The sequence below is a fragment of the Pelodiscus sinensis genome, chromosome 27 (genome assembly GCF_052426305.1).
Source record: "Pelodiscus sinensis isolate ZL-2025 chromosome 27, ASM5242630v1, whole genome shotgun sequence".
Classification (NCBI taxonomy): domain Eukaryota; kingdom Metazoa; phylum Chordata; order Testudines; family Trionychidae; genus Pelodiscus; species Pelodiscus sinensis.
In genome coordinates this window covers 11,421,489-11,436,023 of record NC_143078.1, presented here as the reverse complement: position 1 = coordinate 11,436,023, position 14,535 = coordinate 11,421,489, and the positions used below count along the sequence as shown (strand labels likewise).

The following is a 14,535-nucleotide window of genomic DNA, read 5'->3' as shown; positions in this document are numbered from 1 at the left end:
GCATAGATCGGTTTCTCTTATGCCTTGAGCCAGCTGGTCTCCAGAGGTGAATGGTTGGTGTGTTAACCCGCTAAAGCCTCACATGTGCTAGCGTCAGGCCGTACAGTGCCAGGCTGGAAAAGACAAGCGGATGGTTTCTTTAAGCACGTGTTGTTGGGAAAGTGGGGCAAGTCCGGGCCACACTGGCTCCGTTTGTTCTCAGTGGTGCTGCCGTGCAGCTGGTACCCCTTAGGGCAGGGCTACTCAACACATGGCCCATTTGTTTGTGGCCCGCGGGTGGGATCCTTTGAACATGGCCTCCACTGGGAACACGCTCCACAATGGCGAGGCGTCTCCCTGGCGGGGTGAGCATTGAAAGATGCAAGCGGATGGGCTGGCTGGAATAGATGGGTACAGGGCATCAGTGTTTAAGTGTTTATAGCCCCCAAGGAGGATGTGCCGGGAGCGCTGGGACATTGTGTGAAATAAGCTATTTACATATATTTGCATATATATTTGTATGTATATGCAACCATGTTTACGTTGTGGCCTTCAGCATGTGCTGTGAGTATCATTATGGCCCCTGGGGTTTCCAAAATTGAATAGCCCTGCCTTAGGGGATTTCAAACCACCAACTTTCAATCAATAGCCTAGGACTGTACCTACTGGGTGATCATCTACAAACACTCTCAGGCTATGTCTACACAGCAGTGTTCTTTCAGAATAAAACTGTTATTCCCAAGCATTGTTACAGGCTGGGGACCGACTGGCTAAGTATCAGCTCTGTAGAAAAGGACCTGGGGGTTACAGCGGATGAGAAGCTGGATATGAGTCAGCAGGGTGCCCTTGTAGCCAAGAAGGCTAATGGCATATTAGGGTGCATTAGGAGGAACATTGCCAGCAGATCTAGAGAAGTGATGTTTCTCCTTTATTCGGCTCTGGTGAGGCAACATCTGGAGTATTGTGTCCAGTTCTGGGCCCCCCACTATAGAAAGGATGTGGATGCATTGGAGAGGGTCCAGCAGAGGGCGACCAAAATGATTAGGGGGTTGGAGCACATGACCTATGAGGAGCGACTGAGGGATTTGGGTTTGTTTAGTCTGCAGAAGAGAAGAGTGAGGGGGGATTTGATAGTGATAGAAATGTAGCCGTGTTAGTCTGGTGTAGCTGAAACAAAAAACAGTACTATGTAGCACTTTAAAGACTAACAAGATGGTTTATCAGGTAACGAGCTTTCATGGACCAGACCCACTTCCTCAGATCAAATAGTGGAAGAAAGTTGGCACGACCATATATACCAAAGGATACAATCAAAAAAATGAACACGTATGAAATGGACAAATCAAATTTCAGAACAGAAGGGAGATGGGGGGAGGGAGGGAAGGTAAATGTCTGTGAGCTAATGATATTAGAGGTGATAATTGGGGAAGCTATCTTTGTAATGGGTAAGGTAATTCGTGTCTTTGTTAAGACCTAGGCGTAAAGTGTCAAATTTAAGCATGAATGACATGCTTATTTTGGCTTTAGCCCTGCTGGGTAGACATGCCCTCAGAGTGCTGACTTTGGCCCTGGTTCAGGAAATCATATAAGCTTGGGCTTAACTTTAAACACAAATGTACGTGTTTCCCTGAAGAGCCATGCTTTTCAGCTGGGGCTTTCAAGGGGAGATGGATCTCAGGCCAACACTTATTGAAGGGGCAGTTGGTCCCTTCGTAAAGCTCTCAGTGGGTCCAAGGTTTAGACCAATTCTCTCATGTCCATCTCTGTCTGTAAAATGTGGCTAGAACAGACTCTCCACAGCACAACAGGTCCCCCAGCAGTCCTGGGCTGTGGTCAATAAGGGAACTTACAAGACTGAGCACTTTATTTACCAGTCCCGCAGAGGACTTTGAGGGGAAAACATTCTTCAAGACTGAGGATTAGACTGTCAGAGCCAGGATCCAGCTGAACATAACATAGGATAGTGGAAACAAAAGGCATTCATGGTTATTTACATTCATGGATATTTTTTACCCATTTTCTTTTACACTTGCTAATGGCTCTGATTTTTATGGAGAAGCTGTAGTCTCCCATCATTATTCAGCTGCGCTTCTTTGTTTTACCAATTAACTGTGCACCAAATAGGTTTCAGTTCTGGGATGTGCATAGAAGACAATTTTCTTCTGATGTGAAACTAATGCGGCTGAAAAGGTGCCACGCCGACAGCCCTGAAAACGACTGTTGTCTGTTTTCACACAGCACAGACAAATTTCCCACATCATCCCTGCCTGTCCTTCATCCTGGAGAGACCCTGGGTCAAATCCTGGCCCCACTGAAATAATTAACAATACTTCAGTGGGGCTAGGATTTCTCACCCTGACTAGAAATGCGTGGAGATTCCTTCCTGAGTGTCTGCTGAGCGACCCTGCAGCCACTTCTTGGGTGGAGCATGGCCATTCTTCACCACTGTCAGAAGGCGAGGGGAAATAGGTGGATCCAGTTAAACAATGTGAGAATTTAACGAGAAATGGGAGGCCGTTGTGAAAGCTTCTCCGCTGTGTCTCTGTACAGGCCTAGAGAATGTACAATGATGTGGACTTTTGCAATGTATCATCCATGGTAGTCTGTCCAACTCGCATCTCCCACCTACTCATCACAATCAAGGATCCCCAAGGGGTGAGAGGGGAATACTTCTTATGGTCCATCCAAAACCTGCCTCTCTCTTTCTGAAAATACCCCTTGTAACATTCAGCATCGGAAACAGCAAACAGACCCTCTCTTGAGCAACCCCTCTACAGACTCACCCCCTCCATGTGGGTTCCCCTGACCCTGGGTGTTTGTTCTCCACTCTGCCTCCAGGAGAGGGAGAGGAACAAAGCGCAGAAGAAATCCCTGATGCTGCAGAAGCGATCGGAAGGCGGAGACGTGACTGAGCTCTCGGCAGAGAGCGTGGCCGAGGGCGAGATCGTCACGGTGAGGAGCATGGCAGAGGGGACGCTTGAGTCTATGAGCGCAGTTGGGTGCCCAATAACAATGCCCGATGACCAGAGACAAACGTATGAGGCCTCGCTCCATGTTTACACTGCTGCTCTCTTAGGTTCTGGTGGCTTCTGCAATAGAAAAGGGTGAGCGAGCACAGAAAGTGCTTAAAGGGCTACTACCCAATTCCTACGAACTACGGCCAGGTCTTAGGCCGGGTTAGATCAGAAGATGGGGGCAGGCTGCACCTCAGCCTTGCGAAATTGTCTTTGGAAATGGAGTAGCTCAGCTGTCAAGTCAGCTTGCCCGGCCTGGCACAGAGATGGTGAAAAATCCACTGATATTTCATTTACTGTTCAATATTCACCTGCCTGCAGCTCAGGATTTTGCAAGTCCGCTTCAGGCTTTTGATAAGGTATTTACTAACATAGGCTTGTTATTGCCTGTAAATTGTCCAGCATCTTTGCTGGATTCCTAAGGATCTTGAAGAGGGGTACTGAGTTTACAAACTTGAGACTACCCAGCTTCACTGTTGGCCTCGGGGGCAGAAAATGCCTGTTTTAGACCATAACAGGCAGTGAGCCATCTAGTCTGATACTATACTGTGACTATTGTCAGGTGCTTCCCAGGGAATGCCAAGAACAGGGAAATCATCAAACGACTCCTGTCATCCAGGCCCAGCATCTAGTGATCAGAAGCTTAGGGACAGCCAGAGTTTGGGTTGTGTTCCTGGCCATCTTGGCTAATAGCCACTGTCGGACCTATCCCCCACGAATGTAATTAATTCTCTTCTGCACCCAGCTACGCTTTTGGTTTTCACAACATCCCCTCGCAATGAGTTCCACAGGTTGACCGTGCATTGTTTAAAGAAATACTTCCTTATCAGTTAAACGGTTTGCCGTCTAGCCGCTAACTTCCCTATTGTATCCACATCCACATCTGCAAAAATGGTCTGCAGATGTGGATGTCCACAGACATAAAGCCAATATCTGCTAAGTTGCAGGATTCTAGATACAAAATTTGTATCTGCATCCACAAAAATGAGCCACAGATACCCAAATCCACATCCACAGATGCGGATACAAAACTGTGGATTTCCAGGGCTCTACCTATTCCACCTAAATTTCCAAGACAATATCTGGGTGACCCAATGGATTGAAACTCTGGGAGATCTGTTAACCCAAGAGCAATGTTCCCCTCTATTTTTTTCCACCCAGGTGCAGAATAAATGTTGTGATGTGCACCAAGGCATGTACAGATGTGCACCACCATTAGAAACACAAGCTGCTGGCTGTGGACACTCTGCCGATCAACTAGGCAGCATTTGAATCTCTCCTGGGTGGCCACCCAAACACTCGGCTTACAGGGAATGCTGCCCAAGAGTGATGAAAGAGTTCAAGGACTGCCCTCGTGGCCACTGATCCCTTGTAGAGACCCTGTCCATGCCCATATCCACCATACTGAGGGTGCCCATTGATTTGAATGATGCAGGATTAAGCCCCCAATAGGAGAATAGACCAACCCAGCGTTATTCCAAACCACGTGACAGAATTTCCTGCTGCTACAACATTCGGTGGCTGGCTACAGAGTTGGCAGGGAAAACTCTAACACACAGTGGCGCTTAATTCTGTGCACAAGAGAAGCCCTTGTTCTGCAATATCAGTAAAGTAGGGAATTTGGTTATCTACTTCCCACACCCTTCAGTTTCCCTTTTTGTTAACTCTGCTTTCCTTCACAGCTGACTGCCCCTGGAGAAACTAGCATGCGGCACAGTGCTGGGCAGCTGGAGAAATACCAACATGTCCTGAAGGAGCTGCTAACTGAGATGCTACTGGATGCTCAAAATGGTACCATCAGGAACTTGAGCTGTGCCTCTCCCCCTCCCCAGTGATATTTATATTCTTGGACTGGTTTCTGTGTCCTGTGTGCTCCCTTTACAGAGTCCTCATCTGCCCCCCACCATGGACGTGCTTTGTGCTTAAGAGCAGTAAGCTGCCTTCTGCTTGTCCACTCGGTGCTGTGGTCGAGTGTTACAGCGACATCTCACCATTGCCAAGCCGTCTCATTTGGCCCCGTGTTCATGTCCCTCCTCAGTGGCTGGGAACCTTGTTCCCGCTGCTTGAAAAAGCGTCCGCATAAAAACCAGACAGAGGAGCTGCCCGGGGCTGGCCTTACCATGAGGCGAACTGAGGCGGCCGCCTCAGGTGCCAGACTGTTTGGGGGGAGGGGGGGGGGCAGTGCCACTAGGACCCAGAGAATTGAGACCTTTCAAAGTTTTGGCCCAAGCGAGGGGGCATGGGAGTGTCATTTGAGCTCCCCGCCTCAGGTGCCAAAATGTTGTGGGCCGGCCCTGGAGCTGCCTTCTGCCGAATGAAGGGTGAAAGGCCCATTCTGGGCCAGCCCAGGTAGTGCCCTGAATAGCTAAGGAGAAATCAGTGGGAGTGAGGTGCCTAAAGACCTTTGAAGATCTGGGCTTTCGAGCTTGTTTCTGTCTCCCCTTAAGGCCAGAATGGGACCCATCCTGCACGCTGGCTCAGGCTAGAGCTGGACTCAACCCGGAAGGTTGGCTTAAGGGAGGCAACACCAGCTACGTAAATAACATAGCTGGAGTCGATATACTTGAATCTGAGCTTGGCGCCATCTTCACAGAGGGAGCTTGACAGGAGCAAACACTCCCATCAACTTCCCTGACTCCTCACGAATCGAGGAGTACCAGCACCAACTGGGGGCACCCTCAGCGTTTGATTAAGTGGGTCCTTACTAGACCTGCTAAATCGAATGCCAGAAGACCGATCTCCAGTATGGCAAGTGCAGATGTGGCATGAGGGGACTAAAAGAGGGTACAAGACCCTCCCCTTACTCCATTGAGCTGGCTACTCACACCTGGGATTCCACTGCGGCGGGTACAGTTGCCTCCCTGGGGCTGCTAAGTCCCCCATATATGGGAGTGCAGCTTTGGCTCCACCCCACAGTGCGATCAGTGCAGTTGTCAGCCCACTGGGGGCATCCCCTGTGTATCAGAGATGGTGAATCTGCGGGAGAGCTTCCTATATTATGTATTGTTGTAAGCCCGGGATTATAGATGATTCCCTGAGGAAGCCCTCCAGGAGCTAAGAACAGGGGTAGGTCATGAGGCAAATGCCCTTAGGCTGGAACATGTCACAAGAGCTCCCACCCCCAGGACGGCTCACCTACACTGGCTCAGACCGGATTCTCTAGAGGCCGGCAAAGAAAAGACTTTGGGATAAATAGCCTGAATTTCAAGTGTCTCTGTCCCTATTTTCTGATCCAGCTGTAATGCGGGACCTTCTAGGGATGTGAAGGACTAATCGACTAGTCGCTTCCCCTGCCTTGCTGCCTCTATCAGAAAGAGGCAGCCAGGGGGAGGGGAAAAGGGGTACTTCAAAGAGGCAGCACCGCGTACAGCCCAAGGCCAGCTAGGGTGTCCCCAGGGTGCACGTGGCGGTTCAAAGCAGCAGCGCCGCATGGAGCCCGGGATCAGCTGCAGACTCCCCCGCTGACCCTGGGCTCCGTGCGGCGCTGCCACTTTGAAATGCCGCAGGGAGCCCAGCGTCAGGCTCCACGCAGGGTTTCAAAGTGGCAGCACCACATGGAGCCCGGGATCAGCAGGAAGTCCCCAGCTGACCCAGGCTCCAAGCAACGCTTTTGTCTTTGAAGTGTAGCAACAGCCCTAGGGCTGTTGCTACACTTCAGAGGCAAAGGTGCCTTATCGACTAGTCGATATTTTACATCCCTAAGACCTTCTGTGCCAGGGACATCCCTGTCCTTCCTGGAAAGGGTGGGAAGGACTTACCCTATTCAAGGGGGTTCTTGTGAGCAAAAGGTGTTCTGAAGCTGTAACCAAAGGAAAGCCCTGTGGTGGCGTTGGAAGGGGTGACTCCTCCTGGAGCCCTAGTTGGACTTGGGTGGGCGGGGTAATCTCTGGCAGGGTTATTAGCAGGTGTAGGTTCCTGCAGTGTGGTAATGTCTTCTCTGAAATGCTACCACCTCAAGAATAAATGTGCTCCTTCAGAAAGGGCTGTGTGGTAGCTCCGATCTGTGGGCAATGCTGTTCCTTTTAGCCTCTGGGGGGAAGCGAACCAGACCTGCTCAGTCAGTCTGACTTTCTGGGGAACTCCCAGTGTAGGCAGGGAACCGCGCAGTCCGAGAAAAGGTGGTCAGGAGGGACAGATATGCCTCTGCACCCAAGAGAGCTGGCGGCCGAGGAGCTGGGAACCTACAGTGGGTGCCCATGCTAGACCCCAAGGGGGAAACACAGGTGCAGTCACCCTGAATTGTGAGACCTTTCACCATCCCGACACCCAATGCCTTTCCCTCCACTGAGGGGAGAGAAACAAGGGGACACAGTCTGGTTCGCTGTCTACTGCTTGGAAAGCTCAACTCAGCGCTGCCTTGCGCATGGGGCATAGGGCACAGCCACAATTTAGCTTTTCCTTTCTGTCCCCAGTCCCACTGAACTCTTCCACAGGCCCTGGATCATCTCTTGGGTACAGTTACACATCATGGATCTCCCGCCTCTTGGGCGCAAATGCTCTCAGATCACAGGGGTGTAAGAGCGATTGGGCTCAGGCTCTTGGTTTTGCCAGGTTGTAGGTATTTGGGGGAATGTTGCTGGGCACCGAAACTGAATTCACTTAGGGTGAATTGTTCAGCCCTGAAGTCAGTGGGGTTTGCCTTAGCAAGGTAATAGGGCCAGATCACGCATCTCTTCTTCACAGTGGCTGTGTCCAGACTCAGGGGTTTTTTCGGGAAAAGTAGCCTTTTTCCGAAAAAACTTCACCTGCGTCTAGACTGCAGCCGCATTCTTTCGAAATTAAATTGAAAGAACGCGGCTTTTCTTTCGACGGCGGTAAACCTCATTTCACGAGGAAGAACGCCTTCTTTCGAAAGTGCTTCTTTCGAAAGAAGGCGTTCTTGAATGTAAATAGGGCTTCTTCGAAAGAGAGCATCCAGACTCACTGGGTGCTTTCTTTCGAAAAAGCGGCTTGCTCTTTCGAAAGTTCCGCGTGCAGTCTAGACGCTCTCTTTCGAAAGAGGCTTGCAGTCTAGACATAGCCACTGTGATGCGCATATGTGAGTTCCCCTTCTTCCCCCCTGTAACCAATGGGACTGCACGAGGATGCAAAAAGACTGCACAACCCAGCCCTAAGTAAATGGTGTGTGCACAGCAACATTCCCCCAAGAACCTACAACTTGGCAAAACCAAGAGCCCGATCCTGATCTCTGTTACAGAACACCACTGAAGATTTAGGGTGAGACTTTCAGCAGAATGCAGCACCCAGCAATTAGGCCACATTGGCAAAAGAAATCCGCACCTGCCCTCTGGGGCAGATTTTCAAAGGGGTTAGGTGCTGAGCTCTCTGCAAACCTCTTACCTGACCTCTATTTAGGTGTCTGAATGGGAGCGGACCTCTTAAACTCAGCCCTGAGTTGTGCTGTGGTGCAATTCAAAAGCTAGCCCTGAGCTCTTCTTCTGGCCCTTAGTGTGTATAAACTAGAGGCGGAAAATTCTGTGACCGTAGGTAATTTAGTCAATTCATGCACGCACGGTTGAGGAGCAGAATGGGCTTGTTATCTACAGTGAATTCTCTGGGGATGTCTCCAGTTGAGGTTTAAATAACCCTAGCAACAGGGCTTCCACCCTTTGTGTTGGCTTGCTAAGCCAGCAGAACTGTGCTGGTTTCAGTTCTGCATCGTTTCTGTGAGGGTGGAAGTTGGGGAGGGTGGGTATTGCACACAAAGCTTTGGGAACTGTATGCAAAGGACTGGGAATTGTATGTAAAGGATTGGGAACTGTACATGGGTCTCATATAGATTTGCACAAGGCTTATAAAGGACAGGACAGAGCATTGTGTATAAAGGACTGGGCATTACATATGTGGCTTATGAAAGGGTGGAAACGTATCTCTATCTCCTCCAAAGGACTGAATCAAAATGTAAGCATGTTTCTTTCCTCTTTATAGTTAACTGATGTCCTCAGAACCAGAAGAGCAGAGCGATGCTGCTTTCTAGACAATAGGTTGACGCTTCTGTACACGTACATCTGTAAAGCGTTTCAAAAGAGAAAAAAAATCTAAGGGGAGCTAATAAAACATGCAGTTGAATAAAATAATGACTTGTGCCTTTAAAATGTTTTTAATAATCAGATGGCTCGACATCATCAGGATTTCTAGTCCTCCAGAAGAGCGTGTTTTGTCTGAGGAACTCAAGTCAGATTGCACACACTGAGTTATTAGGCCTCATTCACTCCAATGCCGGTGAGTATTGCTCATCTTGTTTCATAGATGGGGAAACTGAGGCAGTGGGTGGTGAGGTGACTTGCTCAAGGTCACACAGCAAACCAAGTCCTGACTGCCCATCCCTGGTCTACTCAGTAGTGGATGTTGCCTTCGAGAGCTTGGAATAGGACCCCGGAGTCCTAACTCACAGTTCACTGCTTTAATCACTACAGAACACTCCCTCTAGCACCAGACTACACAGCATGCTATTACTGGCAATTCACCATAACTATATGAAGACCCATATTACTGACAGCTGCACTTTACCGATGGCTATTATATTGTGAATACACACAGCTTATGGTCCAAGCTCACTGCCACCTTCTGATAACACCCAGATCCATTGGTATTTCTGCGTTGCAAACACAACAGAATGTAAGTCGTTAATTTCACTTTAATGTAACATCAATTATGAAGCATTTACATGCTTTTGGCTTAAGTAAGAACAGTCACTCTATAGTTACCACGGAATTCAACATTGGTAAGGTGTGAAATAATGAGACACATGACATGTCTGAGTGACAGGTATCCAATTCCAATCCAATTTTATCCTCCTAACTTAACACAAATGCGGCTACTGCTGCATTTAAATAGCTGCAGTATTAGTGCCGAAATAAGACATATGCAATTGGAAGTGCTCTGTACTTTGCGTTTTGAAAGCCAGCTCTGCCCTTAGGAGAAGTTAAATCTCTTCCCATATAACAATACATGTAGTCATGAGAGCTCGCCAGCTTTAACATGCAATTCAAACACATATTTCCATCACACAGATTGATCAGCCTAATGTAGCTGGAAGTTTGCAGGGACTGTTGCTGAAGGGCAAGTTATGCTATGAAATCCCCAGTAACTGAATCTGAGGAGGGAAGATAATGAATGCAATGCATTCAGCGAGGCTGAAATAAAAACAGTGCAGTCTCACAGGGCCGGTGTAAATCAGCTTTCCATGGAGACAGGCTGGGTCACCTATAAATTTACCAGATTTAAAGCGTAAGGGTGTGTCTAGATAGCAACATTATTTCAGAATACGGCCGTTATTCAGAAATAACAATGTGAGCGTCTACACAGCCACTCCATCATTTTGAAGTAATTTCAAAAGAACGGGCGGCTTATTCCAAAATCTGTAAGCCTCATTCTACAAGGAATATTGCCCATTGTGAAATAGCTATTTTGAAATAAGGCATGCATAGGCACTCCACTGCTGCTATTTTGAAATACCCCCTCTCCAGAGCCATTCTAAGTTATTCCTCCCCAGTGTCTCCTGGGGCGCTAAATCGAGATAGAGCATCTACATTAGGAAAGCCTGCCTCAGACTAATTTTGAGGCTTCCCTGCCGTGTAGACGTGCTACTTCAAAACAAGCTATTTTGGAATAACGATCCTGGAATAGCTTAGTTCAAAATTAATGTGCAATGTAGATGTACCCTAAATGAGATCAGAGACTGGGCTGTTGTTCTTAATGGGGCATTCGCTACAAACCTGAGAGCCTTCCTCAAACTGTTCCTGCCTCTGAGGGGAAAACCAAAGGACAGGGAAGGAAAACTGGGTGAGGCTCATCTTGAAGGAAGACGTTCTGCCGCAGAACTTGCAGATGTCCTGACAGCTGTGTGGGCATCAGACTTGCTCAGAGCACAAAGCAGCACCTGCCCTATTTCTTTTACCTTGCGCTATGCTGCTGCCCAAGTTGGCAGATGCCCATGGAGCTTCCTGCTATGCAGGGATGCTGCCCAGGGCACAGGAGGTTTCTCAAAAGAGCCTCCGGCTGTGCTATCTTACTTTTGCCTTGCCCCCAGGTTAAAATGGGGCTAAGGCATGATCTCCCAGCCCCATGGTGGAGCCCACAACCTGGGGAGACAGCCAGGGAATCCTTGGGAGGGGCAGTTGGTGCCATGGCGATGGCTCACCAAGATGAGACCCAGAGGTGGCTCTAGGGTGTGCGAATTCCTCCTTCAGATTTTTACCTGGGCAGAAGATGGCTTCACCAGTCACTACTTAGCTCATGACTTTTCAGCTAATGCACAAGCCAGAGTAGAACCCAGCTACCTCTAGTAGCTCTGCAGGGCTAAGAGGCGCTCAAGAGAGTGCGTACTTTTGTCCATCTGGCTGATCTGATTCCAAATACCCGCACGAAGCAGTGAGATGGGGCCGTTTGTACAATCTTCTAACCCGTACCCTCTTCGGAGTGAGGCGTCCTGTGGCACTTTGAAGACTAACATATTTAATTAGACCTTTGCTTTCGTATGCAAAGCCCCACTTTGTCAAAGCACTGCATTTAGCCACAGATATTTGTCATCTTCAGAGCAGGTCGCTTTCTAGGCCTGACTTTTTTGACAGCGTCCTTTTAACACACACACACACACACACACACACTTACTTTTGCTTTCTCTTCAAGCTGCCAGCCCCGATGTGCCCCCCCCCTTCCCTGTAATGAAGCAAAACAGAAAGCCGACTCCAGGACCCATCTGTATGCACAGCATCTCAGCCGGCTGCTTAGAAGTGTCGGTTCTTTTCTGCTCTCTTTTTCCTCCTATTGTCAGCATTCGATTACCACCATCAGCTCAAATAATTCTTTTCGCTAGCAGCAGCTCATCCAGTTTCCAGGGCAGCATACTCCATTACCACCAGCCGATACGTGGGTAGCTGTGAACTCACCTCTCAAGAAACTGATCACATTTTTCTCTGGCTAAACTGAAGGATGGTGGGGGGGGGGGGAAGGCGCTCAATACAATCACCTTAACCTCCTCAGAATGCCAGGCAGACTCGGGACATGTTACACCATCTGGCCAGAGATCAGTAAAGGTCCATCCACACCTGTGCTGTGCTGTGCTCATGAGTGATGGGGTGGCTGGCAAGTTAAATACCCTGCAAGGATCCCATGTAAGTGAGCAGTATTCGGTATGAAGGATTGCTGTCAAAATGCCATGTAACTAAAGTGAGTTGGGTTGGGGCTAGGAACTACCTTCCCACTTGGAGTGGGTGGTGGTTAATCTTAGGGTGACTATCTGTTCCATTTTTAACCAGATTGGCCCTTAATTAAGCCCTCTTACAGGTGTCCCACCTTTTTTAAAGAAAAATGGGCAAATTGTCCTGAATTTTCCTCTCGGGCACTCCCCCTACTGCTCAGTCAGTGTCAGCGCAGTCAAGGTATCCTGTTAGTGATGGTGATAGAAATGTAGCCGTGTTAGTCTGGGTAGTTGAAGCAAAATGCAGGACAATGTAGCACTTTAAAGACTAACAAGTGGCCAGACCCACTTCCTCAGATCAAATAGTGGAAGAAAGTAGTCACAACCATATATACCAAAGGATACAATTTAAAAAAATGAACACATATGAAAAGGACAAATCACATTGCAGAACAGAAGGGGGATGCGGGGGGGTGGGAAGGGGGAGGAAGGAAGGTAAGTGTCTGTGAATTGCTGATATTAAAGGTAGGGAGAGTTAGTGATGGCAGGTGAATGCAGGCAGTGGCCAGCAGGGGGCATGCTAAGGCAGGGGGCAGAGGCAGAAGGAGATAAGGGGGTTAACACACAAGCAAGTTAAGAGGTCAAAGTCTAAGGCACAGCCCTAGGTCAGGGTGGGGCAAACAGACAAAGGGGTTAACACACAAGCAAGAGTTCAAAGTCTAAGGTGCAGCCCTGGGTCAGGGCGACAAGTGGCTACCACCAGTGATCTCCTCGCTTCCAGAAAGCCGACAAGCGCTGGGGTTTTACCCCCACCAGGGGAACTTGCCACCCAAGGGCAAGGAGAGCGGAGGGGACACGGGCCCTCTCTACTCCACCATGTCCCAGCCCAGGGCCCTAATGGTGGCCCCCCCACGGCCACCGAGTCGGCGGGGATCCGAGCCGTTACACGCCGACCAAGCCGAGGGGTCAGTGGGGTTCCAGGCCATGACACGCTGCCCACCTGACCTCCATCTCCTCAGCCGTCCCAGGGTTGGCTGTCCCTGGGCCACTTCCGAAGTCCTCCAGGGGTCTTACCCGGCTCCAGTGGGTCAGCGGAGAATGGAGGAGCTGGCAGGGTGTCCATGGGTTTGGGCTCCGGCAGGCGTCCGGCCCGGCAAGGGTCCTGGTGCACATCCTTGGGTGGTGGCCGGGGCCTTGGCAGCCCCAGCCAGGGCTCGGGAATCAGCAGGGGTCCGGGCGGTCTGACCCAGTCTTCTGGCTGGGGGTAGCACAGCCGGGCCCTTCAAGGTGGGAGCCAAGCACCTACCCTGCTTAGCTGTCTGGCTCTGTCTGAGCTCTCCGCTCTTATACCGCTAGTCCCGCCCTCTAACTTCCTGTGGGCGGGGCTGGGGGAGGCTGGACCCACCCACCAAGGTGTCTTGGAGAGCACTTCCTCCTCGGGATCAGAGAGCGGCCATGTTGCTTGTGCTAGTTTTCTACAAGGAGACACTGGGCCCCAGAGAAGGGAATGGGGTGACCACCTCAGTGGGCCTACACGGGAGATGGAGGCCTCATCTTGCATAAGGTTAGACTCCATGCATTTCTCATTCTCCCCTCGGTGTGTTTAGAGATGAAGTGATGGAGCTACAAATTGCCAGCCATTTCTGGGACCCTCTACTCACAGATGAAGATGGGCCAACCCAGCCCCTAATTATCTATGTAATTATCCCACTGCCAGAAATAATAACCATGGAATTGGAACCTGTCTTAAATGTTCACTTATGGGACCAAAATAATCAGCTGCTTAAAGAATCATAGGACTGGAAGGGACCTCGAGAAGTTGTCAAGTCCTATCCCCTGCCCTCATGGCAGGATCAAACACCATCTAGACCATCTGAGATAGGTGTTTGTCTGACCTGCCCTTAAAAATCTCCCATCGTTGAGATTCCACAACCTCCCTAGGCAATTTATTCCAGTGTTTAACCACCCTGACAGGAAGTTTTCCTAATGTCCAACCTCAACCTCCCTTACAGCAATTTAAGCTCATTGCTTCTTGTCTTACTATCAGAGGCCAAGGAGAACAATTTTTCTCCCTCCTCCTTGTAACATCCTTTTAGGTACTCGAAAGCTGTTGTCATGTCCTCTCTGTCTTCTCTTTTCCAGACTAAACAAATCTATTTTTTTCAGTCTTCACTCATAGCTCGTGTTTTTTTCACCTTTAATAATTTTTGTTTCTCTTCTCTGGGCCTTCTCCAATTTCTCCACATCTTTCCTGAATGTGGTGCCCAGAACTGCACACAATACTTGAGGTGAGGACTAATCAGAGCAGAGTGGAAGTATTAATTCTCATGATCTCGCTTACAACACTCATATTAATACATTCCAGAGTTATGTTTGTGGTTTTGTTTTGGGGGGGGGGGG

The 14,535-nt window shown here is 49.3% G+C and overlaps 1 protein-coding gene across 5 annotated transcripts in view; it reads left to right on the top strand.

Moving 5' to 3' along the window:
- The window catches only part of MLN (motilin), a 69,013-nt gene extending 59,949 nt beyond the window's left edge, over positions 1 to 9,064 (top strand). For all 5 annotated transcript variants that reach the window (XM_089773573.1, XM_075909999.2, XM_089773574.1 and 2 more), the window contains 3 exons: positions 2,818 to 2,931; positions 4,676 to 4,784; positions 8,922 to 9,064. In XM_089773573.1, the coding sequence (XP_089629699.1) occupies positions 2,818 to 2,931; positions 4,676 to 4,784; positions 8,922 to 8,929 (231 nt within the window). In that variant the 3' untranslated portion in view covers positions 8,930 to 9,064. The remainder of the gene's footprint in view (positions 1 to 2,817; positions 2,932 to 4,675; positions 4,785 to 8,921) is intronic.
- Positions 9,065 to 14,535: the final 5,471 nt, after the last annotated feature.